This window comes from Eucalyptus grandis, chromosome 3 (genome assembly GCF_016545825.1).
Source record: "Eucalyptus grandis isolate ANBG69807.140 chromosome 3, ASM1654582v1, whole genome shotgun sequence".
In the NCBI taxonomy this organism is placed as follows: domain Eukaryota; kingdom Viridiplantae; phylum Streptophyta; class Magnoliopsida; order Myrtales; family Myrtaceae; genus Eucalyptus; species Eucalyptus grandis.
Window position 1 is genome coordinate 18,573,367 of NC_052614.1, and position 26,054 is coordinate 18,599,420.

The following is a 26,054-nucleotide window of genomic DNA, read 5'->3' on the forward strand; positions in this document are numbered from 1 at the left end:
TACTACATAGGAGTGGAAGTACCAGAGGATGATCCTGATGCACAGAAGCCTCATTTTGGACCAAACCTCTGGCCTTCTGAGGGTAACCAGTTGCTTGATATGATATCTGTGCAACTTCAAATTGTTGCTGGTGATATGTACTTATTTTGGTTTCATTGTTGTGTTTTCAATAGAGATATTGCCAAGATGGAGGCAGACAATGGAGAAATTTCATAGTTAGGCATTATGAGTTTTTGCTATGGATGATAAAGAGCCACGGGCATTAAATTTTGTTGTGAGTTGCAAGATGTGAAAGATTATTTAATCTGAGTAAAAGATAATACAGAGATGTTCTGTTTCTTTGACTGGAAATTTGGGCCTTTTCCAGTATCCTAATGGTGTGACCATCTTCCCCTTCCTGTTGCATCAAATTTTGCTAAGTTCCCTTAATGCCCAAGGGGGTTAAATTGCCCCTGACTGCCAAATTGCTTAAGCTCTCTTGGGCTCTCATTCTATGTTGGCCAAAGTGTAAATCTCTTCAAGTTATATGTAACTGCTCATTCAACAATTTCTAGGAAATTGTTCAAAAGCTACCCTGCCGCAATTTGAATAAAATATTTTCAGCTGTCAAGATTTACTATTAATCACACTGACCAAGAGCCTCAACTCAAATGTCTACTTATAGTGGTAAGGCTGATATTGTAGTCACAGTTTTCATTGCATAGGATCTTCCAATCAGTTGACTTTTGTATCTGATTATATCTCAAGAGTAATGCCTAGATGATCAATGTGGCAAGATCAAGTGCAACCTGTTGATATAAAAAAGTGATGGTAGTTAATTTGGTAATTTTTTGATTTGTGAATATTCTCATCAGAAATGTGGCGAAAGTAGTTGCAAGGATCATTGCTCTAGCACTTGATCTGGAGGCTGATTTTTTTGACATGCCAGAAATACTCGGCAAGCCTATTCCGATCTTGCGCTTGTTGCACTATGAAGGTAGATTTTATTTCAATGAACTACAAAATAAAGCCGACAATTCTTTCTTCTCATCCTCTTGATAGGTCTAATCTCAGATCCCTCTAAAGGGATGTATGGAGCTGGGGCACATTCGGACTTTGGGTTTATTACCTTGTTAGCAACAGATGATGTCCCGGGTCTCCAAGTATGAATATTCTCCTGTAAAACTGTTGGTGCAGACTCTAGGCATGGTTATAATGCAGGGAACCTTTTAAACTTATTCAGATTCGCGAGAACAAGGATGCTAAACCTCAGGCATGGGAATATGTGCAACCTTTGAAAGGGTAAAGCCCAACAGAACTTGAGATGAATATGTTCGAGATCTCATATTTAGAGTAACTTGGACACTTTTGGTGGAAGCCATTGTGTTAGGATTTTCATTCTAGTGATTTGTGGATTACAAATTTAACTTGGAATAACTTTGCTTTTAATCTGGTACTTTTGATTTATTGGAGCATGTATACGATAACATGTTTCCCTTATACGCATTATTGGAAGATTGCTTCATGCCGATGTTGAGTGGGATACTACCCCAGACTAGTCACAACTTTTTGACAAACATCATTGTCTGTCTGACCCTGATCTGCTACTATAGTTCTTGTTCATATGAAGGCAGCGATATGCCCGTTTAGAGAGAAACTATTGTTGTCAGATGGGTGATAAAAATGGGTTTCAATTCAGAAACTTAGAGAGATGCCCTCATCCACTTCTCCTTTCCTATCTGTGATTTGCATCTGAATAAGTTTACATAATAACTTCGATCAGTTTAATCCTTTTGATGCCTTGATGATGATCCTCCCTTCCTCCCTCTCTCTCTCTCTCAAACACCCTCAGACAACTCACAAGATGGTTTTCTACCATTCTTTCCTGATTAATCATGTGCAGGTCCACGGTCATAGAACTACCAAGCATTATACACATTCTACAATTATTAGAACCTGTCTCACGATATATGTCCAGTTGCAAGAAGTTTGAGAGGGAAAAATTTCGGGAGAGAATATCTCATTGCTCAAGCATCTTTTTTATTCCACATTACTTTTCAACAGAACATAACAACCTCACAATAATCCTGAAAAGTAACATTCTTCCATGGCTATTTGGTACAGAGCGTTCATAGTGAATCTTGGTGATATGCTAGAACGATGGAGCAATTGTATTTTCAGGTAATATGCTTTAATAGAAGTCTATCCAAATAATGTGGCATGGGGAAAGCTTTGAATATGAAGGTTGGAGATTTTCTAAAGCAAGCTACTATAGATTGGTAACCTTTCCCAAACTCCACCAGAATTTCCTCTGTTGTACCCTCTTGGCTCTTGTTGATATTAGTAGCCCATTAGTAGTGCAAGGGTATCTGCTCTTGACATTGCCTAGTTACTGGCCGAGTTGCCATGGGGAAAAAGTCCAAGTTAAACACAGTTGTTGAAATGGAATGATATGTTGCTGACCTGCATTACTTTCTACACAGAGTCCACTTTATGAATAATAAACCAGAAAAGGTTTTTGTTATTATTGCTCTTATTGGTCAAGTTTTCGATACTAATCCTTGTAAGTGTTCTGCGATTGCTGACCACAGATAAGGCTTAACATGCAATGTCATCATGCTTCAAGATGTGTTTAGTAATATAGGAAATGAGCTTTTCGCATTAATTTTATGGGTGTCCTGCAATTCTCCATAATTAGCAAGGTCATTCTCTATTATTTTTTTTTAAGAATTTGACTTGCTGATTTTTTGCTTCTTTTTGTCAAATTTATACTAATTTATACTTTTGTTTTGCTTTTGCAATCAGGTCCACGCTCCATCGAGTTGTAGGGAACGGTCAAGAACTGTATTCTCTTAGGCCTTTTGGCTCTCTCCCCACGCCTGTGCATTTCTTTTCTTGTTTTGGAAAATTCAGCAAAAGCCATCAAAAGAAATTTGAAGCTTGTCGAGTCTATTGAAAAAAATCCGATTGGTTAGGGTACTAGGAAGAGTAGAGTATAATTGAAGCCAATCTAAGACAGTTGTAAGCTGATTGGAAAGTGGTACTAGGTTTGAGATCACGGTTTAGTGGCAAGTCGGTTGAGAAGGTGATTAAACTCTTAGGACTTCCTCTCAACTCGAGATTTTCTTCAGGGATAATTCACATTACTTTCTGGAAAAGAATTCTAATTGTTTTTCTTTCCCTTGTTTGCATATTTCATCCACTAACTTCTCTTTTCTTGATGAGTTTTTTTTTTTTTTTGGGGGGGCTAAAATCTCTGTTAAAAGTATTATTTATGCTCATGTTCTCACGAAATGCAGATTGCTTTCTTCCTGGAGCCTAACCATGATTGTCTCGTCCAGTGTTTGCCAACATGTATGTCAGAGAAAAATCCTCCCAAGTAAGCTGTCTTCCGTGGATCAGTTTCTTTCTTATATATCATCAACATGTCGCTATTGTATTTCTTATGATGTCAAATCTCGGCCCTAAGATCTAGTTCTTCTCCTCCCTGATTCAAATGACTGACTTTATGCATTTTGTTTGAGTGTTGATGCTCTGCTTTGCACGTGAACGTCGAAGTAAATATTGCGTGTCCAAGGATGATCCAAATTCATATGCCTGGACTTTTTGTTTATGTTAAGAGGACTCCCTCTAAGTTTTAACTCCATGTTTCATGAAGAAAAATGTTTATTCTGGAACTAGGCATTGAGCTGTACCTTATTTGATCAATTGATACGATCGTCGCATGCTCACATGGGGTTGGAACCATTTCGCGAGCGGGGATCTAGGTGTTTATTTATCATAGCTACTCCAGTTATTAGTTTTTATTTGTTTCTTGATCGAGACTTCAGTTGTTATTAGACATGGTGCAAATCACCAAATTTACGCCAGCATCAGATCCTAAACTAAATTTCTTCAAAATTGATTCACGTGCAAACTTCCTCCCATCGTATGTCAGACCTACTTGGCCCAAAGATACAGCAATACTCATGCTGATTTAGATGTATACAGAAAGGAAGGGACTTAGAGTTTGTCCGTAAGGAGCTGAAGCCTGTCAACCAGCACTTGTCCAGTAGAGGGTATGCTTTGAGAGCACGTAAAGAAGTGCATGATGAGCTTAGAGAAGAGCGTCGAATGGGGTACATGCGCGTACATGCATATGCATGGGGTACATGCGCATACATGCATATGCATGGGGTACATGCGCGTACATGCATATGCATACACAATTAATAATCTGCTTATGTTTATGCAATGGAAGAAATAGTTCAGTGGCTTCAGCCGTTCTTCGGTCTTCTTGCTTCCATGATGTAGCTCCCAAATTGGCAGTTTGTACATGCAAATCTTTAAGAAAGGAAATAAAAAAGGGGACGCCTTGCACATTTCTTGGCACCGACTTTCCTGCGATTCAATGGACGAACAGTTGCTTCTTTACGATAGTTTCGGTCAATTGGACTGTACATGCAACTTTTGGCTATTTGACAAGATTTTTGGATGAGGTAGTCGTGTCGCTAAGCCCACAAAGGATTTGAATATATAACGGGCTAAGAAGGAGAGAGCAGGCATTTCCGTGTGGGTGGGACTAGGAGTAGCATTAGCAAGAGCACAATCTGAGATCGTAAGCCGCTTTAGCTACTACGCTGGCTGCTACTTTCCAAAAATCTTTCTGATCTTTCTCAAAGGTGGGATTAGATCAGTCCGATCTCGAAGTCCTCCCGTGACGCGCTTGACTGGCTAACGCTTCCGCTACGTTAAACCACAGGAACAAGCATTGGAAACAGAGCATTAGACAAAGACTTGGCTACCCCTTTACCTCTTTGTCCTCAATGTAGGTGCAAAGTCTCCCGACGCCCGAGTAGAGTAATAGTGAGTTAAATTAGCAGTTAACTAGTTAATTATACTCTTCTAGCTTTCTTGTATTCTATAGACTTAATAGATTATGCAAGAGATTGAAATGGAAATATGTAGTGGAAACGGATGTTATGATATTTATTATTCCACCTTTTACACTCAAAATCATGACAATCTCGAGTAGGTCTAGTTCAGTTTTCAAATTTTTGATACTGGGAACTAAATCGATTGGTTATGGAACTAGTGCTTCTTGATCCCATTGATTCTTGGTTCTACTTGGAAATTAGTCCACTTTTTATATTTTGTGTAAAAAAATTAAATTCCTACAATAAAGTGTAATAGTTCCACCTTTTCACTTCATGGCATATTTGGTGAAATAGATATGTGGTTGTTTATTCATGGTGAAGACCATAATTCAATTTTCCGTTCAACCCGAGGAACCTATTTATGTCAATTCTTGGGTAGAATTGGCAATTTTGACCTTGGAACTAAGAACCAAGCCGATCTTAGGCTGGTTCTAAGTTCGTTGAAGTGGAAATCATACTAGTTATCCGTAAATTCAACCTTAAACCAGTTGGTCTAGACTAATTCAATACGATTCCTGGGTTGAAGCAGTCTTGATGCTGACCCTATTTGTATTAACTCATTTTATAGTTGCATTACATAACATAGAGCATTAAGACAATGACATCTTATCTAATGAATTGAATAAGAGATTTAAAAATACTAATCATTGATATCCTTCAAAAGTCTTTTAATTTGAGATAAGGCCTTGCTAGTATGCAAGAGCAATGGAATACCTCTCCTAGAACCCGTGTTTTTTTTAACCATGCAAAAATGAAGTATTACAAGAGTAAATTAAAAACAATAAACATACATGTAAATATAAATAGTTTAAAGGTCTTTCCAATTTTAAGATCCATTTATTTCGTATAATAAATTAAAAAGTGTTTTCTTAAAAATGATTAGTTACATCGAATGGAATAATAAGACAGAAAAAATGCTTTAAAATTTATAGAAAGGATTAAGACGGGGAACGAAGGCGTCACTGATGGCCGCACCGTATGCCTTTGCCGATTCTTTATTTGTCCTACGCCGTCGTTTTCTCTCATTCTTTTTCAGCCACTTCTCATCCATCACCCTGCAACTCAAATTCCCGTCCGGCCTCGATCATCGTCGGTCGTCATCATCACCGTGAAATCAGTCAGGCGAACGGGACGGCGAGCATGGATGACGCGAACGCCGTCGACGTCGCCGGAGTTCCGACTTCCACTCAACCTCATCGACCTCCCGAGCTCCGATATCCGACGGTCGGTGTCCCTGCTCAAACAGGTCTTCGATTCTCCCGCCGTTTTCCGCTATTCTCACTTCGATTTCCGGTACATGAATCCAATCCGTTGGCCTCAGGCGTGCTTAGATTCCGGCTTTTTCTACGTGATCAATCATGGAGTCAGCCAGCACTTGATGGAGGAGGTGTTCGTCCAGAGCAGGCGGTTCTTCGGTCTGCCTTTGAGCGAGAAGATGAAGCTGCTGAGGAACGAGAAGCACCGAGGCTACACTCCTCTGTTCGATCAGGTCCTCGACCCTGCAAATCAGATAAACGGTTTGTGTCTGAAGTCATTATTCCTATTTTTGATTGTATTCTTGGAGAGAACTGACACAGAAGAAGGAGCTAGTTGTTTGAAGTGCTAAGCTTTAAGACAGTTTTGGCTGAAACTTGTTATTACCTATCTGCTTATCATCTTCTGAAGATTGTTCGAGCAGTAATGAATCTATTGACGTTTAATACGAGATTATAAGGAGGGATATTACATAGGAGTGGAAGTACCAGAGGACGATCGTCGTGCGCAGAAGCCTCATTTTGGACCAAACCTCTGGCCTTCTGAGGGTAAACTGCTGTTTAATGTAATTTATGTCCGGCATAAATCAGTTGTTGATTGTGGATGTTTATTTTGGTTTCATTGTTGTATTTTGACTAGATATATTGCCAAGATGGAGGCAGGCGATGGAAAAATTTCATTGTCAAGCATTGTGAGCTTTTACTATAGATGATATGGAGCAATAGGTATTAATTTTTCTTGCTAGTTCCAGGATGTAAATATTGTTCCATCCAAGTAAAAGATAATACAGAGATCTTCTGTTTCTCTGATGGGGTATTTTGGGCATTCTCAGTACCTGATAGTCACCATCTTCCCCTTCTATATGCATCAGATATTGCCAAGTTCTTGTAATATTGAAGGTGGCCCAATGGGAGTTAAATTGCCTCTGACTTCTGAACTGAATATGCTCTCTTGGTCTCTCATCCTATGTTAGCCAAAGTAAAACTCTTCTGGTTATTTGTAGGGGCTGATTAAACAATTTTGTGGGGTATTGTTCTAAAGCTACTATGCTACGATATGAACCAGTTATTTTTAGCCGTCAAGATTTACCATTAATCACACTGACCAAGAGCCTCAACACAAGTGTCTAATTGCTTACAGTGGGATGGCTGATATTACAGTCAATAGGGTCTCCAACTCTAAATCATTTGACTTTTAGATCCAACAGTAATGCCTAGATGATCTTTGTCTCAAGATTAAGTGTAATTTGTTGCTATAAACAAAGTGACAGTAGTCCTTTTTTTTTTTTTTTTTTTTTTTTTTTTTTTTTATTAATTTGTAAATGTGCACACTCAGAAATGTGGCAAAAGTAGTTACAAGGATCATTACTCTAGCACTTGATCTGGAGGCTGATTTTTTTGACAAGCCAGAAATACTTGGTGAGCCTATTGCAACCTTGCGCTTGTTGCACTATGAAGGTAGATTTTACTTCAATAAACTTTACATTAAACCCTGCAAATTTTTCTTCTCATCCGGTGGAAATTCTTTTCTTTGTTTAGGTCTAGTCTTTGATCCCTTTAAAGGAATATATGGAGCTGGGGCACATTCAGACTTTGGATTTATTACCTTGTTGGCAACAGATGATGTGCCGGGTCTCCAAGTATGAAATTTTCTCCTATAAAACTGTTGGTGCAGACTTTATGCCTAGTTATAATGCATGAAACTTTTTGAACTTATTCAGATTTGCAAGAACAAGGATGCTAAACCTCCGATATGGGAATATGTGCAACCTATGAGAGGGTAAAGGCCAACTGCATTACTATGGGGAATTTGAGATTATTATGTTAGAGATTTCGTATTTAGAGTAACGCTTTTGGTGGAAGATCATCATGTTAGGATTTATATTCTTATCATTCATGGCTTACAAATATGACTTGCAATAACTTTATTTTAATCTTGTACTTCTGGTTTATTGGGGAATGTGCACTATTTCCCCTTATATGCATGATTGGAAGATTGCTTCATGCCAATGTTGCATGGAATACTACCCCAATATTTGTGACAGCTTTTTGACAAAAATCCTTCTTTGTCTGACCCTGATCTGCTACTATAGTTCTTGTTTGTACAAAGGCAGTGATATGCCAGTTTAGAGAGAGAGAGTAATATTGTCAGATGGGTGATAAAGATGGATTTCCATTTATTAACTCAGAGAGGTGCCCTCATCCACATTTATATTCCTTTCTGCAATTTGCATCTAAGTGTACATATTAACTTTGATCAGTTTAATCCTTCTGATGCCTTGCTGGTGAACCTCCCTCCCTCCCTCGGCAAGAAAACACTCTTACACACATGCTCATAATGGTATTGCACCATTCTTTCCTGGTAAAAATTTTTAGCAGGTCGACAGTCATAGAACTACCACACATCATATGAATTCTAAAATTACTTATGTAATTACCCTCTGTTAGTTGTTCAGATTATTGCTTAGATTCAGTTATACATAATCATCACAAGTGCGGAACAGAAGAATCTCACAGTAATCCTGAAAAGTAACATTCTTTCTGTGACTATTTTGTACAGAGCATTCATAGTGAATCTTGGTGATATGCGGAATGATGGAGCAATTGTATTTTCGGGTAATATGCTTTAATAACAGTCTATATAGATAAGTTGGCATGAGGAAAGCTTTGAACATGAAGGTTGGAGATTAACTTATGGCAGGCTACTATATATTGTTAACCTTTCCCAAACTCCAATAGAATTTCTTCTGTCGCACTTTCTTGGCTCTTTCTGATATCAGTGGCCCATTAGTAACGAAAGATTATCTACTCTTGGCATTGGTCAGGAAAAATTTCCATGTTAAACACTGTTGTTGAAGATGGTATGATATTTTGGTGACCTGCATTAATTTGTACACGGAGACAAATTTATGAATATCAAACCATAAATTTGCTATTCTAGTGCTTTTATTATCACTCAGCTCTTACTGGTCAACTTTTGGATACTAAACTTTGCATGTGTTCTGGGATCTCTGACCATGGAAACGGCTTAACATGCATTGTCATCATGCACGGGAACATGTTTAAATGATATATGAAATGAGCTTTTTGCTTGAATCTAGTTGGTGTCCTGCTATTCTCTATATTTAGCAAGTCATTCTCTATTCTTTCTTTTTTTTGAATTTGAGTTGCTGTTGTTTTTTTTTTTTTCCCTTCAGTTTGTCAGATCTAAACTTTTGCTTTTGCTTTTGCAATCAGGTCCACGCTCCATCTAGTTATAGGGAATGGTCAAGAACGGTATTCTGTAAGGCCTTCTCTCTCCCCAAACACACGCACACGCACACAGAGACGCACAGAGACCCCCCCACACACAAACTTACATTTCTCCTCATCTTTTGAAATATTCTTCAAACGCCTTTAAGAGAACTTTTAAGCATTGTCGAATGTATTGAAAAAAGTCTGATTGATTGGTGACCGAAGTTGTGACTACTCCAACCAGAAAAAGGGCAGTTGAAGCTGATCTTGGATAGGTGTAAGCTGATTCAAAAAAAGGTCCTAGTTTTGAGATCACGATCTAGGGGAAAGTCAGTTGAACTTGTGATCATACTCTTAGGAAATTCTTCTCAACTTGAGATTATCATCAAGGATGATCCACGTTGGTTTTTGCAAAAGAAGCCTAATTGTTTTGCCTTCCCTAGTTAGCATCTTTCGTTCATTACGTTCTCCATTCTTATTGACTTCTTTTGCTAATATTTCTGTTAAAAAATTCAGATTGCATTCTTCCTGGAGCCTAACCATGATTGTCTCATTGAGTGCTTGCTAACATGTATGGCTGAGGAAAATTCTCCGAAGTAAGTTGTCTTCTGCAAATTAGTTACTTTCCTATATATAAACAAGATACCGCAATTCTACTTCCTCTCTTATCAGTTCTCAGTCCTAAGATCTAGTTCTCCTCCCCAATTTGAATGTCTTTATGCATTGTGCTTGGCTGGTGCTCTGCTTTGAATGCATGTTGAAGTGGATATTGCATATCTATGGATCATTCAGGCACTGTTAGGAGGACTGCATCAAGTTTAACTCCATGATTCATGAGGAAAGTATGTTTACTCTTGAATTAGGCATTGACCTGTCCCGGATCTGATGAATTGAAATGATCAACCACATGCTCGCATGCTCTCTTTACAGGGTTGGATCCTTTTTGCGTGGGGATTTGGGCGCTGCGTATAACATAGCTACTCCATTAGTGATTAGACATGGTGCAAATTAGGCAGCGTTTGTTTGTATTTCTTTTTTTGTTTTTAAACACTTTTTCTGTTTTTGTTCACTGGAACAAAGGAACAAACGCGTTTGGACGCGTTTCTGTTCCTTTTTGTTCTTTTGTTCCCGGAACAAAAAAAGAAACAAAACAAGAAACACAAATTTTGTGTTTCTTGTTTCGAAACACAAATCAGAAACAAAAAGGAACAAAATTGTGTTCCTTTTTATTTCTTGGATAGTGCTCGAACAGCGTCTCTCCCCCGCGACGAGCTTCTCCTCCCCGCGACTCGTGACGAGCGACAAGCGACGAGCTTCTCCTCCGGCGAGCTGCGACGAGCTTCTCCTCCGGCGAGCTACGACGAGCTTCTCCTCCTGCGACCTGCGACGAGCGTCTCCTCCTGCGAGCAGAGAATTCCATCGTCTTCTCCGGCGCCGACAGCGGCCTCTCGTCTCGACAGTGCTGCTCCTTCACCAGGTAAACGTGGTCGCTGCTCCTCCTTCACCGATTGTCTTCACTTCGGCGAGAGCTCGAGTGTTAGGGCTCGCTCGAGCCGCCGCTTGCCCAGATCTGCGAGCCGCTTGCTCGAGCGAGTCTCAGATCCGGGCGAGCGTTGCTCACCTGGATCTGCGACAGCGCTCGTCTCGCTCGCTCGAGATCGGCGAGCGAGCGGCAGCGAGCGACGCCGGCTGCTCGAGCTCGGCTCGAGCGAGCGTAGCAGCGGCCAGCGTCGGCTGCTGCTCGGGGCTCGGCTCGAGCGAGCGAGCAGCGAGCGTCGCCGCTGCTCGAGCTCCAGCGAGCCGCCCGCCGTGTCGAACTGGAACCATCGGCGGCTCTTCGTCGTGCCCAATGGTGCCGGCACCGGTGACGGGGAAAGGGCATGAAATGGGGCAAATATTTGTCGGGCGTTCCTCGACACCATGACGAGTTGCTTTGTTCCGTTGATCTTTGTCCCGCGATCCCGTTGTTCCGTGGCAAAAAAAAAACGATGCCCTATCTAGGCCAATATCTTCCAAAGGGTATTTTCCTAGTCTTTCTCCATTTATTGATCTATTAATGTCAATCAAAGTAGTTAGCAAGAATCATGCAAATGCCTTAATCGAGCGAGCGGAAGCGGCGAGCCCCGCTCTCGCTCGCTTGCGCAGAGCGACGAGCAAACGCCGCTTGCCGCACAAGCGAGCGTCCGCTCGCTCGGCTGAGCAGAGCAACGAGCAAACGCTCGCTTGCTGCCGCACAAGCGAGCGTCGCTCGCTCGTCGCAGAGCAGCGGCCCGCAGACGCTTCCAAACGCTCGCTGTGAGAGCAGCGAGCAAATGCTCGCTTGCTGCGTGCCGCGCTTGCTGCGTGCACAAGCGAGCGTCGTCGCTCGCCACCTCCGTGCGGCAAATGGCGAGCGGACGCCGCTTGCTGCAGAGCAGAGCAGCGTTTGCTCGCTTGCTTGCAGAGCGCCGAGCGTTGCTCGCTTTGCCGCTTCGCAGCAAACGCCGCTCATTGCAGAGAGCAAGCGAGACGAGCGCCCTGCGCGAGCGTTTGCTCGCCGCCGCAGAGCTCGTCGCTTGCCGCAGAGAGCCGAGCAAACGCCGCTTGCCGCAGACGCTCGCTTGCCGCGGCAGAGCAAAGCGTTTGCTCGCTTGCCGCCGCTTCGCAGCAAAACGCCGTCGCTGCAGAGCAGAGCGGCGACGCCTGCAAGCCGAGAGTTTGCTTTCGCTCGCTGCAGAGCTCTGCTCTTGCCGCTGCTCTCTCGCGCAACGCTCGCTGCTCAGAGAGCAGCGAGCGAGCGCTGCCGAGCATTTGCTCGCTCGGGCAGAGTAAGCAGCAAACGCTCGCTGCTGCTGAGACAAGCGGCTGGCTGCTCTCTGTGGCAGCGAGTGACGCGACGCTCGCACGAGCAAACGTAGCGGCGTTTGCTCGCTTCTTCTTGCTCTCTGCCGCGGCAAGCGTGCCGCTCGCGAGAGCAGCGAGCAGACGCTTTCCGCAGGCCGAGCAAACGCTCGCTTGCTGCGAGGAACAAGCGGCTCGCTCGCCGCTCTCTTTCTAGTGCGACGAGCGGACGCTCGATTGCTGCGAGCGCAAAGATTGCAGCAATCGAGCGTACGCACCATTTGCCGCAGAGCGGCGACGCCCGCTGCGGCGCGTTTGCTCGCTTCTTTGCTCTGTGCAGCAAGCGGCGCGTTGCTCTCTCGCGCAGAGCAGCGAGCAACAAATGCTCGCTTGCTGTACAAGCGAAGCGTCTGCTCGCCGCTCTCGTGCAGCGAGGACGCTCGATTGCTGCAGAGAGGAAGAAGATCGACACTGCAGCAATCGGCGTGCAGAGCAAATTTGCAGACGACGGCGGACCGAGCGCGTTGCTTTCGCTCGGCTGCGAGAGCAGCGAGCAAACGCTCGCTTGCTGCCGAGGACAAGCGAAGCGCTCGCTGCTCTCTCTCGTGCAGCGAGCCGCGCTCGATTGCTGCAGAGCAGCAGCACTCAGCTGCGGCAATCGGCGCTCGCACGCTTTTGCAGAGCGCGACGAGGCGCTGCACGCGAGCGTTTGCTCGCTTGCTTGCCGCTCTCGCAGCAAGCGAGCGTCCGCGTCGCGCGAGCAGCGGCGACGCCTCGCCGCGCGCGAGTGTTTGCTCGCTCGGCAGAGAGCTCGCGCTTGCTGCGGAGCAGCGAGCAAATGCTCGCTTGCTGCGGGGCAGCCAGCGTCTGCTCGCTTGCTTCTCTGCTCGAGGGAGCAGACGGTCGTATATATGAGTTTGTTATACGTGAATTAGACCCAATTTGTCTCATAACTTTTAGTTGTTGCCTTATTGCTTCTTGTCTTGAATTTTTCTTTACTTAATCCTCACTCTATCTCAATTAGTTGTCTCCTTCCCAGGTGAACAATGCTGGTGTTGGTGGATCCATTATCGACGCTGATGCTTTGAGAACTTTGGTGGATCCATCCAAAGTTTCGCCTTGCTGGTGCCAATCCACGAAGACATTTTTTTTTCCCTTGCTCTGTCCAGAATTTGCCAGTCCCTGCCTCATAAATCACAATTTGCTGACTTTGGAAAGTCATCCACACGCTAAGGTTGGCCTTTCGGCTTCTTTTTTCATTTTCTTAATCTTAGAGATCTTATAATTTAGTTGGACCGTGCACAAAATAGGATAGTGTATACGGATCCATATAGGTTACCATGCTGATTTTGTGTATGGCATGTAGTTCTTACGGTTTTATGTTATTGATTTAATTCATAACTCGTGATGCTCAACCGGTCGAAGATTCAATGGCATCTGAGAGACACTCATTCAATGCAAAGTGGACGGACTCTATAACCAATATACTTATTGGTTTATTGGTGGATGAGGTCAAAAAGGGAAACCGCACCTCTTCCACTTTCAACAAAGCGGGGTGGAGGAATGTACAATCTGAACTCAGTAGACAGACAGGATTTCAATTTACCATGGTTCAGATAAGGAACAAGGTCAACAAACTGAAAAAACAGTATGGCAGTTTTCACAAACTCATTTCTCAGACCGGATTTGGTTGGGATAATGTCAACAAAAGAGTTGTTGTCGACGATCCAATTATATGGGAATCTCATATCAAGGTATTTCTTAACTTAGTGATCATTTTGATATCATTATAGATGTCAATTTTAAAATGTATGCTTATATTGGTGAAATGTCATTATTGTGAAAATTGTAGGATAATGTCGAGTGGGCAAGATTCAGGAAGAATGGATTTCCTCAGTATCCTAAGCTCTGTATTGTTTTTGGTGGTACATATGCTAGTGGGGATCATGCCGTAGGATGTGCTCAAGATGATAATCTATCGGATTCTGATGACAATGGTAATGCTAATGTACGTCGTGACAATAGTGGTGGCGATGCAGAAGGTGTCAATGCAGGTGGTGACTATGATGGTAGCAATGCAAATGATTTCATTGGACACCACAGTGCTGCTGATAGACTTTTTACCACAGACGATACTGGAACTTCAGCTCGTGGGAAGCATAAATTGGATAGAACTCCAAATTGTAAGCGGAGAAGAAAGAGTAACCAATCCAGTTTTGATGAAACTTGTAGAGCCATACAAGATTTTCTAAAAGTTAGGTCATCAAGTCAATGTGGTGATGGCGCTGTGAGCTCAGGGACTACACAACCACCTGTAGACCCTTTCTCCATATCTATTGCGGTCCAGATTCTAAACAATATGCCCGAGTTAGAGCAAGATGTTTACAATAAAGCAGTGGAACGAGCATGCTTCAGTCGTGACTGGAGAGAGGCTTTCATTACATGCATACTTGAAAGGAGGATTGGCCTTCTTCAATTCCTTTAGTAGATATTTGGAAATATATTATGAATTGCATGGAGTTTCATTAGACTGTATAACGTATATTATCTTTTAATCTTTAGTTTACTTAAATATGATTAGTGTTGAGACTCTTCTACTTATATGTAATGGCATATGTTATTGAGACTTTATGACTTATGTTATTGAATGTTATTGGGATGCGTTTTCAAAATCTATATTGATGTTTTGGTCATTTTTTTGATTGTATAGGTACTATGGAAGGGGGATCAAATAGTGTGTCTAATGAGCAAGTACAACCAGTTGAACAATTCTCGGGTGATGATATTAACATATTGATAGCGTGGTTCTGCTTAGCTGCGATGGACAGGTCCCTCCATACGAGAGAACTTATTAGGGACAGTCAATTATCGGGAGGAGAATGGATAAGGGAGATTGTTCATGGACATTCAGATAGGATATATGAAGCATTTAGGATGGAGAGACATGTTTTTCTGAATTTATGTGACTTAATGAGGGTAAGAGGTTGGTTGAAAGATAGTCGATTTGTTCAAATAGATGAACAGGTTGGGATATTTTTAAGTGTGGTTACTCACAATAACTCAAATAGAGATTTATGTGAGAGATTCCAACATTCAGGAGAAACGATCAGCAAGTATTTCAACAAAGTATTGAAAGCAATGATCAAACTATCAAAGGAGATAATCAAACCACCATCCTTTGACGTCATTCCCCAAGAAATTCTTATTGATCCTAGTCATAAACGCTATTTCAAGGTATGATTTTTTATTGATTTTATACCATCAAATACATGTAGTTGATAATCTCATATGATATTAGATTGTTAATATATTAACAGGGCTGCGTAGGTGCTATGGATGGCACCCATATAGATGCTACCGTTCCTGTGTCTCAGCAGATTCCATTTAGAGGTAGGAGTGGTAGAACAACCCAGAATGTGCTTTGTATTTGCTCTTTTGATATGAAATTTACTTTTGTGTATGCTGGATGGGAAGGATCTGCCAACGATTGTCGAGTGCTTTCAGCAGCACTCGAAAATCCGGAACTGCAATTTCCCCGACCACCACCTGGTACGTACTTCGTTTATGAAGACAATTTTATGATTATATATTATGGTTCAATATCACAACAAATTTATATATATCATGTTATAGGGAAATATTACGTGGTAGATTCAGGTTATGCAGCACTTCCAGGATTTTTAACTCCATTTAGAGGCGATCGGTATCATCTAAGCGAGTATAGAGGGAATGGGGGACGACCAAGGACAGCAAGAGAATTGTTCAACAAGAAGCACTCTTCACTAAGAAATGTAATTGAGAGGTCATTTGGGGCATTAAAGAATCGATTTACCATTTTGAGACAGATGCCTCCATTTACAATTCGGAAGCAAGCACTTGTTGTAATTGCTTGTTGTGCTCTCCATAATTACATTCGTGATCAAGATGCGATGGATAGAAACTTTTCCCTATATGGAGATCCGGAATATCCATGTGGACCTACAGAATTGGAGGTTGCAGATGATACATTGCATGATGCACCTGGAGTAAACATGCTTAGGACAAGGATTGCAAATAAAATGGCGAGGGATCATAATATGCCTGAGATTTCTTGACTTTATGTTTCCAACTTTTGTAATTTTGTTTTTAAGTATTCACTTATCAAATCCAATGTGATGAAGTTGAACAATGAACTATATTACTTCATTATTGTGATGTTATGTATGAAAGGGTCTACGTAGAGATCTATGAGGTATTCTTCTTTTAGGTAGCTCTTATTGAATAAATTTTACTTACAAAATTTTGTTCGAAGTATGCACATGACCATGTTCAGAATGTTTGTCTTCGCCAACCATGAACAAAATTAAATTGATGAGCATTTCATTAGAGTGATAATGCAATACCAAGTTTACACTTTATTGAAAAAAAAGGCACGTGAGAAAAATTTGATACAAAGTTTATTTATAAAATTTTCATCGGAGTATGCATGTTCAGAATGTTTGATTATACTCACCGTGAACAAAATTAAATTGATGAGCATTTTATGATAATGAGAATTCAAAACCAAGTTTACACTTTATTAAAAAAAAAAAAAAAACCAAATGGGAAAATTTAGGTACAAACTTTAAAAAAAAAAAAAATTTCCCTAGCAAATATGATCAAGTTTAGAATGTTTGTTTTCACTTAATATGAACAAAATTAAATTGATGAGCATTTCATGAGAATGATAATTCAATACCACGTTTACACTTTATTAAAAAAAAAAAACAATTGAAAAAAAAATTGGAATAGAAATTTTGTACATTACAAACGTGTTTCTGTTCTTTTTCTATTCCAAAACAGAAATTTTTGCAATTACCAAACGTGTTTCTGTTCTTTTTATATTCCAGAAACAGAAATTTTATACAGTTACCAAACGCGTTTTTTGTTCAGAAATTGTTCCCCGGAACAGAAACATTTTTTTCTATTTCTGTTTCCTGGAACAATTTTTAAACAGAAACACAACCAAACGCACCCTTAGCAAATTTACACCAGCATGGGATCCTAAGTTTGTTCAAAATCGCATCAATTTGCAGGTTTCCGCCCGTCCAGTGTCAGACCTACTTGTCCCAAAGATTAGACGATACTCATGCTGATTTAAATGTATACAGAAGGGAAGGAGCTTAGAGTTTGCCAGCAAGAGTGGAAGCCTGTCAACCCGCACTTGCCTGAAGTAGGGGTATACTTTGAGAACTCGTACGAATGGGCATAATGAACTTAGAGAAGAGCATCCGATGGGGTACCTACATCATAGACAACCAATAATCCGTTTATGTTTACGCATGGAGGCAATAGTTCAGCCGCTTCCGCCTTATTTTGCCCCTAAATTAGCTGTTTGTACATGCCACACTTTAAGAAAGGAAATGAAAAGGAAATGCCACACACGTCTGAGCACCGACTCTCCTGCGATTCAACGGATGGGTCTGTCAGCTTTTCCACGATAGTTACATAGATTGCACTGTGCATGCAACTTTCTGCGTGTTTGACAAGATTTTTCTGGACGAGGTGGGCGTGTTGCTAAGCCTACAAAGGATTGAAAATTTAACGGGCTGAGGAAGAGAGACCAAAAATTTCCATGTGGATGGGGCTATGAGCAGCATTGGCAAGTGCATTTACCGAGATCGTGAGCCACTTTAGCCACGTTGGCCTCTACTTGCCGAAAAATCTTTCTGAGATGTTTCTAAAAGATATATAGATCAGTTCCTTCTCAAAACTCCTGTGACTGTTGACTATCTAACGCTTCCGCTCTGTTAAAGCACAGAAACATGCTTTAGACACAGGCTTGGCTCTCTCTCTCTGCCTCTCTCTATAGTGTTGAAAGTAAGTGTGAACGTGTAAACGTAAATAATGGCCATAGACATGGTTGAGGGATGCCATTTGATAGTTATTCTTTACATTGTTTTCCTTTTATTTTTTTTTATTTTTGTATTTTTTTTTTTCTAATTGATACAACCATTTGGTAGGTTTTGGTATTGAACACTAAGAATAGGTCGAACTTGGTGAACCGTCTATTGATGCATTCAAAAGACTTTGTTCATTATGGAGAAGTTCATCTTTTTAGCGTTTGTTGATGTTCTGTTGGCTTCCCTATTGATATTTCGCCCAATCTAGGCGAGGGCAAAGGAATGGGCTTTATAATTTTACAATTTAAAGTCACCATGACATGCACAAAGTCCGTATAATTTTCTTCATCAAACAACAACTTCATAGAATTGTTATTGGTGACATATTTCATTTAAATTGATAGATGAAAGGATGACAAAAATCATATTAAATATATTACAAATCTAATTAAACCAACTGAAAGTTGCGGGAAGATATTTCACATTAATAAAAAGTAATTTAATTGAATTGATTGAAAGTTCAAATATGACATGAAGCATAGATAAAATTTGACAAATTACTTGTAACATCATCCCTTCCAGCAGTAGGAACTTTCAAACAGTCAACTTCCCACGAGACACTTAATGTTGCCCATGCAGGAAGGTCACAATAGTTATCACAAAACATTTTCACATTCGTGCCTTGGAGCATTGGTTCAAAGGTCCATTTGTACACTAAAAGAGTTCAAAGTAAGTAACGTAAAGAACGGGCCATGGACGTGATTGAGGGACATCATTTGATAGTTACATTGGTTTTTTTTTTTTTTTTTTTTTTTTTGCCTGATTGAGACAACCATTTGGTAGGTTTTGGTATTGAACACTAAGAATATGTCCAAAATTAGTGAGCTGTCTATTGATGCAATCAATAGAGACCCTGTTTATTATGGAGAAGTTCATCTTTTTATCATTTGTTGATGTTCTATTGGCTTCCCTATTGATGTTTTGCCAAATCTAGGCGAGGGCGAAGGAACGAGTATTATAATTTTACAATTTAAAGTCACCATGACACGCATAAAGTCCGCCTAACTTTCTCCATCAAACATCAGCTTCATAAAATTGTTATCCATGACATATTTCATTTATATTAATAGATGAAAGGATGAAAAAAAGCATATTAAATATATTACAGACTTAATTAGACCAATTGAAAGTTGCAGGAAGATATTCACATTTATCAAAAGTGATTTAATTGAATCGATTGAAAGTTCAAATATGACATGAAGCATGGATAAAATTTGACAAACTACTAGTAACGTAATCTCTTCCAACAGTAGGAACTTTCAATTAGTCAACTTCCAATGAGACACTTGATATTGCCCCTGCAGGAAGGTCACAACAGTTATCACAAAACATTTTCACATTCATGCCTTAGAGCATTGGTCTAAATGTCCTTTTGTACCCTCATAGAGTTGAAAGTAAGTGTGAATGTGTAAACGTAAAGAACATGTTGTAGACGTGATTGTGGGATATCATTTGATAGTGAGTCTTTTTTTACATCGTTTTTTTTCCCTAATTAAGACAATCATTTGGTAGGTTTTGGTATTGAACACTAAGAACAGGTCGAAATTAGGGAACCATCTATTGATACAATATTGATGTTCTGTTGGCTTTCCTATTGATATTTCAGCCCATCATCTGTTCCAGCAACTTTACAGATCAATATTCTCTCCTCCCCTTCAAATCGATGATGGAAGTCAACCCGACGAACACCATCAAAGGCGGCAATTGGATGGTGGAAGCAAGTTTTTGTGAATGGATTGGCGTTGTTGTAGCAACCGGGCAGAGTCATAGCTTTAGACCTCTCGCACATGGGTCTCCAGGAAAGACTCTCTCCCCACCTTGAGAATCTTTCTCTCTTGGCTTCTCTTGATCTCTGCAGCAACAGTTTTTATGGCATGATTCTGATAGAAATTGGTCATTTATGCTGCCTGAAAGAACTTATGTTCGAATTGAACCAGTTAGAAGGAAACATTCCTCCTATCTTAACCTAATGCTAGAACCTCGAAGTCATGTCACTCGCGACAAACAGGCTAACAGGTGGCATACCAAGAGAATTCGGTGCCTTCCTAAGTTGCAACAACGAGTCTTAGCTCAAACGACTTACGAGGTCAAATTCCAAGCTCCTAGGCAACATATCCACATTGCAAGTCATTATATTGGTCAATGCCACTCTCACAGGTTCGACTCCTTTAGCACTTTTCAATAGATCGCTCATGTGGGTGAATTTGATGGATAATTATCTCTCTGGAAGTCTTCCCTTCGATCTTTGCTACCGTTGGTCTAACATTCAAATGCTTGCCCTGAATAAAAATCAATTCAGTGGCCTGCCACCAGAGACGCTAACCCAATGCAAAGAGCTTATCATATTGGGGTTGTCATACAATCGTTTTCAGGGAAGCATTCCTCGAGATATAGGCAGCTTGCAAAAGTTGCAAAATCTCTATATCTCTGCTAACAACTTGACTGGCATGATTCCTCGAATCATCAGTAACATGTCGAGCTTGCACACGCTGGGCATCGCAGCTAACCACATTGAAGGGGAGATTCCGAGTGAGATTGGCAATTTGTTTAATCTGCCACTAATGGGCCTTGCGGATAATTTGCTAACCGGTGGAGTGCCTCAAGAGATTTTTAATATTTCGTGCTTTATTTGATGGAAAATTCCCTCTATGGAAGCCTTCCCTCAGGTAGAGTTCTAAGCCTTCCGAATTTGGAAGAACTATATCTAGCATGCAATGACTATGAAGGCAACATGCCGTAGTATTTCTTGAATTTTTTGAACCTAATCATTTTCGAGGTCGGGGACAATCAACTTAGCGGACCCATACATACGGGTTTGGGCAACTTGAAGAGCCTTGAATTCTTTAATATTGTGTTAAGTTAGCTAATAGGAGAGATATGATTCGGAGCTTGGTTTTCTCTCCGCTTTATCTAATTGTCCGTCGCGACAAGTCTTGTCGTTAGGAGGCAACCCGCTTCGTGGCTCCATACCAGAATCTATCAAAACTTCTCTAGTTCCCTACAAATTCTAATTGCTCCCAATTGTCAAATAAGAGGTCGTGTTCCCGAGGAAATGGTTTCTTGGAGAGACTGACTTTGCTAGATTTGGGCAATAATGCTCCAGACAGCAACATCCCATCATCGATCGGAGGACTAGAAAGGTTGCAAAGGCTGTATCTTGATAACGACCATCTCGAAGGACCGATCTCCGATGAGATAAGCAACTTGATAGGTTTAGGAGAAAAGGTGCTGGACAAAATAGGATATTGGGATCAATCCCGAATTGCATTCAAAACTTTAGCAGCCTTCATATGTTTTCTCATAAGCTTGAATAACATGACATCGGTTATACCATTTAGTTTTTGGGGCCTTCAAGAATTCATCTTCCTCAATCTATTTCAATGGAGGACTACCACTTGAAATAGGGAAGATGAGAGACATAGAGAGCATCGATGTTTCTTGGAACCGACTTACTAGTGCCATACCGAGTTCCACCCAAGAGTTTGAGAGCCTTGCTTCTCTCAACTTGTTGAGGAACTCGTTTCAAGGATCCATGCCACAATCAATTGGCCATCTCAAAGGGTTGGAGTTCATTGATCTCTCCTACAGTGAGTTATCAAACACAATACTTGAGTCCTTGGAAGGACTTGCATATCTACAAATTTTGAACTTGTCCATTAATAAGCTATCAGGAGAGATTCCTAATTGTGGGCCCTTTGGAAATTTCCTGGCTCTCTCTTTCATTGGGAATGAAGCACTTTCTGGAAATGCGATTTTTCAAATCCCACGATGCAAAGAAAATGGAATGAAATCATCAAGGGACAAGCGGCTACAAATACTATACATTGTTGTGCCAATTTTATCAGCTATACTTTTAGTCCTCGTCATTTGCTTGCTTAGAAAGAGTGAGAGTACTAGTAAAAAAGCTTCAATTTCGATGGAGAACTTGCCTATAATTGACCACCCGATGATATCATATCGGGAGCTTTGCTTGGCTACTAACAACTTCCGCGAAAGTAATTTGCTCAAAGCAGGAAGCTTCACCTCTGTATATAAAGGTAGGATAGACATCTCGGTCAAAGTATTAAATCTCCATATTGAAGGTGCTCTGAAATGTTTTGATGCAGAATGCGACACTTTTCGTATGATCCGGCACTGCAATCTCATCAAGGTGACTAGCACCTGCACGAATGCAAATCTGAGAGCTTTGGCACTGCAATACGTGCCTTGTGGGAGCTTAGAGAAGTGGCTGTACTCTAACAATTACAACTTGGATCTCCATCAGCGAGTGAAGATAATGGTTGACGCCGCAATGGCGATCGAGTATCTCCACCATGACCAATCGGAACCCATTGTGCACTGCGATTTGAAGCCTAGCAATATGCTTCTAAATGAGGGCCTAGTCGCACAAGTCTATGACTTTGGAATTGCCAAGATTTTGGTTGAGAACAAGCTTGAAACACAAACCCAAACTCTCGACATGATTGGTTACATTGCTCCAGGTACATTTGCCGAATATTAGTTAATTCAAGCCTTTGATTGCCAATATAATGGTATAATGTAATAGAGATATATTAGCACTTGTATGCCTCTTGATCTTATTACTTATGTCCTAAAAAGAAATAGATCAATTGATGATGTTCTTATGTCACAAACTATGACGCTTTCAGAGTATGGTTCAGAAGGAAAAGTCTCTTACAAAGGAAATTTATACGGTTTCAACATATTGTTGTTGGAAGTGATTCTTGGGAAGAAGCCAACCGGTGAAATGTTCAATGCGGATCTTAGTTTGAGGCAATGGGTAGGTGCAACAATTCCAGAGAGAGTGCTCGACATTATGGATAGCAAAATCCTTTGCACAAAATATGAAGATCCGACGCTTTCGAAATTCAATAGCATAGTCTTCTTGATACTAAAGTTATGGCTAGAATGTTCAAAGGACTTGCTTGAGGAAATAATGGACATGAAAATTGTCGTGGTTAAGCTCAACAAGATCGAGTTATCACTTCCTTAACAAGAAAACAAGGCCGAGAGCAGCTCAGAGTATTTGAACATAGCATTTTCATATTTTGTACTTAGTAATTTCATTTCTATTGCATTGTGTGTACGACTATACAAGATGGTTCCTAATCTTCTTAATCTTCTTTTAAGCTTTCTGAATTAGAGGAAAACAATTCAAACCCTGACTAGATTTGCAATCGAGAGTCTAACTCTTGTCCAACTTCAGAAGGTGTAGCAGCTGCCATGTTCTCTAAGTAAAAACTTTGTTTGAGAGTTGGTAAATTTGCGAGTGACGAACTTTATTTCCTTGAAGCTCTACATCTTCTCGCGTGACGACGGGTAGAGCCCATGAGCCTTGCGTGTCAAGCTAGGCAGGGCGAGACTTAAGATCCATTTATGGATATTCTTAATTGTCCCTATTTTAATTTGCGCCAAAAGTATTTACCCATGATTGAATATTCTTATATATGTATGTAAATAGATATAGATATAGGATATACACGATCGATATCCTAAAAGCATATGTTCTGTCTCAAAATGTCCCACGCAAACAAATGGAAAAAGGCTTTTTTAACTACTTCCTATATTTAACTATTGGAGCAAATACCAATGGTTACCCTTTTTGTATTGACTCATTTTACCGTTGCTTGGTACATTACATAAAGCGTCAGTTAAAGTGTAGGCATTCGTGCATTTTTTGTACTTGGATGAGCATGCATGTAATTCATATGATTGATGGAATGTGATTAATATGCTTCATGGAGTCATATCGGTCAAACGTGTTTTCATTTGAGATAAGGCATTGCTAGTTTGGAAGAGCAACAGAAAATGGAACAGCTTTTCTAGAATCTGTATTTTTCTTAGCCATTCAAAAATTAAATATCACAAGAATAAATTAAAAAGAATAAACATGCATGTAAATATAAATATTTGTAAGGTTTTTCAAATTTTAAGGGCTGTTTATTTTGTTGATAATAAATGAATTATTTAAAAATGATTATTTATATCGAATAGAATAATTACTCAGCAAAAATGCTTTAAAATTTGTAGAAAGCATTAGGATGGGGGACGAGGACGTCACCGATGGCCGCACCGAATATCTGTGCCGATTCTTTAAACGTCCCACGCCGTCGTTTTTCCTCTTCTTTTTCTCAGCCCCGTGTCTTCCATCACCCGCAACTCAAATTCCCGTCTGGCCTCGATCCCGTCGGTCGTCATCATCACCGTGAAATCAGTCAGGCGAACGGACGGCGACCACGGATGACGCGAACGCCGTCGACGTTGCCGGAGTTCCTGCTTCCACTCTCAACCTCATCGACCTCTCGAGCTCCGATATCCGACGGTCGGCGTCCCTACTCAAACAAGTCTTCGATTCTCCCGCCTTTTTCCACTATGTTTAGTTCGATTTCTGGTACATGAAACCGAGGAAACCGAGATTTTTCGAGTCGAGGGGGACGCTGACGGATGAATCAATCCGTTGGCCTCAGGCGTGCTTGGATTCCGGCTTTCCCTACGTGATCAACTCATGGAGTCAGCCAGGACTTGATGGAGGAGGTCTTCGTCCAGGGCAGGCGGTTCTTCGGTCTGCCTTTGAGCGAGAAGATGAAGCTGCCGAGGAACGAGAAGCACTGAGGCTACACTCCTCTGTTCGATCAAGTCCTTGACCCCGCAAATCAGATAAACGGTTTGTGTCTGATCATCCTGCTGAAGATTTTACTGCTTAAAGTGGACATAGATGAATAGCTGGTGATTTTGATGTCTGTATTCAGGTGGTGGTTGAGTCGCATTTCCTAGAAAAGGAAGATCAATTTGTTATTGTTCCTGTTTTCGGTTGCATTCTTGGAGAGAACTGCCACTGAATTGGGAGTTTGAATTGCTAACACACGACCATGAACTCAAGTCAGAGATTTGGCTGAAACTTGTTATTACCTATCTGCTTATCATCTTCTGAAGATTGTTCGAGCAGTAATGAATTTTTTGACGTTTTGTAGGAGATTATAAGGAGGAATACTACATACAAGTGGAAGTACCAGAGGACGATCCTCGTGTGTAGAAGGCTCATTTTGGACCGAACCCCTGGCCTTCTGAGGGTAAACTGCTGTTTAATGTAATTTCTGTCCAACTTAAATCAGTTGTTGATCGTGGATGTTTATTTTGGTTTCATTGTAGTATTTTGACTAGATATATTGCCAAGATGGAGGCAGGTGATGGAAAAATTTCGTTGTCAAGCATCGTGAGCGATGATATAGAGCCATAGGCATTAATTTTTCTTGCTAGTTCCCGGATGTAAATTTTATTCCATCCAAGTAAAAGATAATACAGAGATCTTCTGTTTCTCTGATGGGGTATTTTGGGCATTTTCAGTACCCGATAGTCACCATCGTCCCCTTCTATATGCATCAGACATTGCCAAATTCCTGCATTTTTTAAGGTGGCCCAATGGGAGTTAAATTGCCTCTGCCTTTTGAACTGAATATGCTCTCTTGGGCTCTTACCTACGTTGGCCAAAGTGAAACTCTTCTGGTTATTTGTAGGGGCTGATTAAACAATTTTCTGGGGTATTGTTCCAAAGCTGCTATGCTACAATATGAACCAGTTATTTTTAGCTGTCAAGATTTACCATTAATCACACTGACCAAGAGCCTCAACGCAAGTGTCTAATTGCTTACAGTGGGATGGCTGATATTACAGTCAATAGGGTCTCCAACTCTAAATCATTTGACTTTTAGATCCAAGACTAACGCCTAGATGATCTATGTGGCAAGATTAAGTGTAATTTGTTGCTATAAACAAAGCGATGGTAGTCAATTTGGTAATTTACTTATTTGTAAATGTGCACACTCAGAAATGTCGCAAAAGTAGTTGCAAGGATCAATGCTCTAGCACTTGATCTGGAGGCTGAATTTTTTGACAAGCCAGAAATACTCAGCGAGCCTATTGTGGGCTTGTGC

At 40.8% G+C, this 26,054-nt stretch overlaps 2 protein-coding genes and 1 long non-coding RNA gene across 3 annotated transcripts; all 3 read left to right on the plus strand.

The window, feature by feature from the left end:
- LOC108958365 lies at positions 1-1,023 on the plus strand. Its single transcript, XR_005549666.1, has 2 exons — positions 1-82; positions 855-1,023. It is a non-coding gene; the product is annotated as an uncharacterized LOC108958365 (long non-coding RNA).
- A 4,902-nt stretch (positions 1,024-5,925) lies between these two features.
- On the plus strand, positions 5,926-25,444 carry LOC104436903 (2-oxoglutarate-dependent dioxygenase citB-like). The gene is made up of 3 exons (XM_039309135.1): positions 5,926-6,119; positions 6,217-6,412; positions 25,095-25,444. The coding sequence occupies exons 1-3, from the start codon at positions 6,036-6,038 to the stop codon at positions 25,154-25,156; spliced, it is 342 nt and encodes a 113-aa protein (XP_039165069.1). The 5' UTR covers positions 5,926-6,035; the 3' UTR covers positions 25,157-25,444.
- LOC104436886 (2-oxoglutarate-Fe(II) type oxidoreductase hxnY-like) lies at positions 6,541-17,604 on the plus strand. Its single transcript, XM_039309136.1, is given in 10 exon segments — positions 6,541-6,697; positions 6,789-6,840; positions 7,485-7,606; positions 7,688-7,788; positions 7,870-7,928; positions 8,709-8,734; positions 8,737-8,764; positions 9,386-9,431; positions 9,899-9,978; positions 17,257-17,604. Coding segments are annotated over 9 exon segments (579 nt in total). The 5' UTR covers positions 6,541-6,697; positions 6,789-6,814; the 3' UTR covers positions 17,348-17,604.
- Positions 25,445-26,054: the final 610 nt, after the last annotated feature.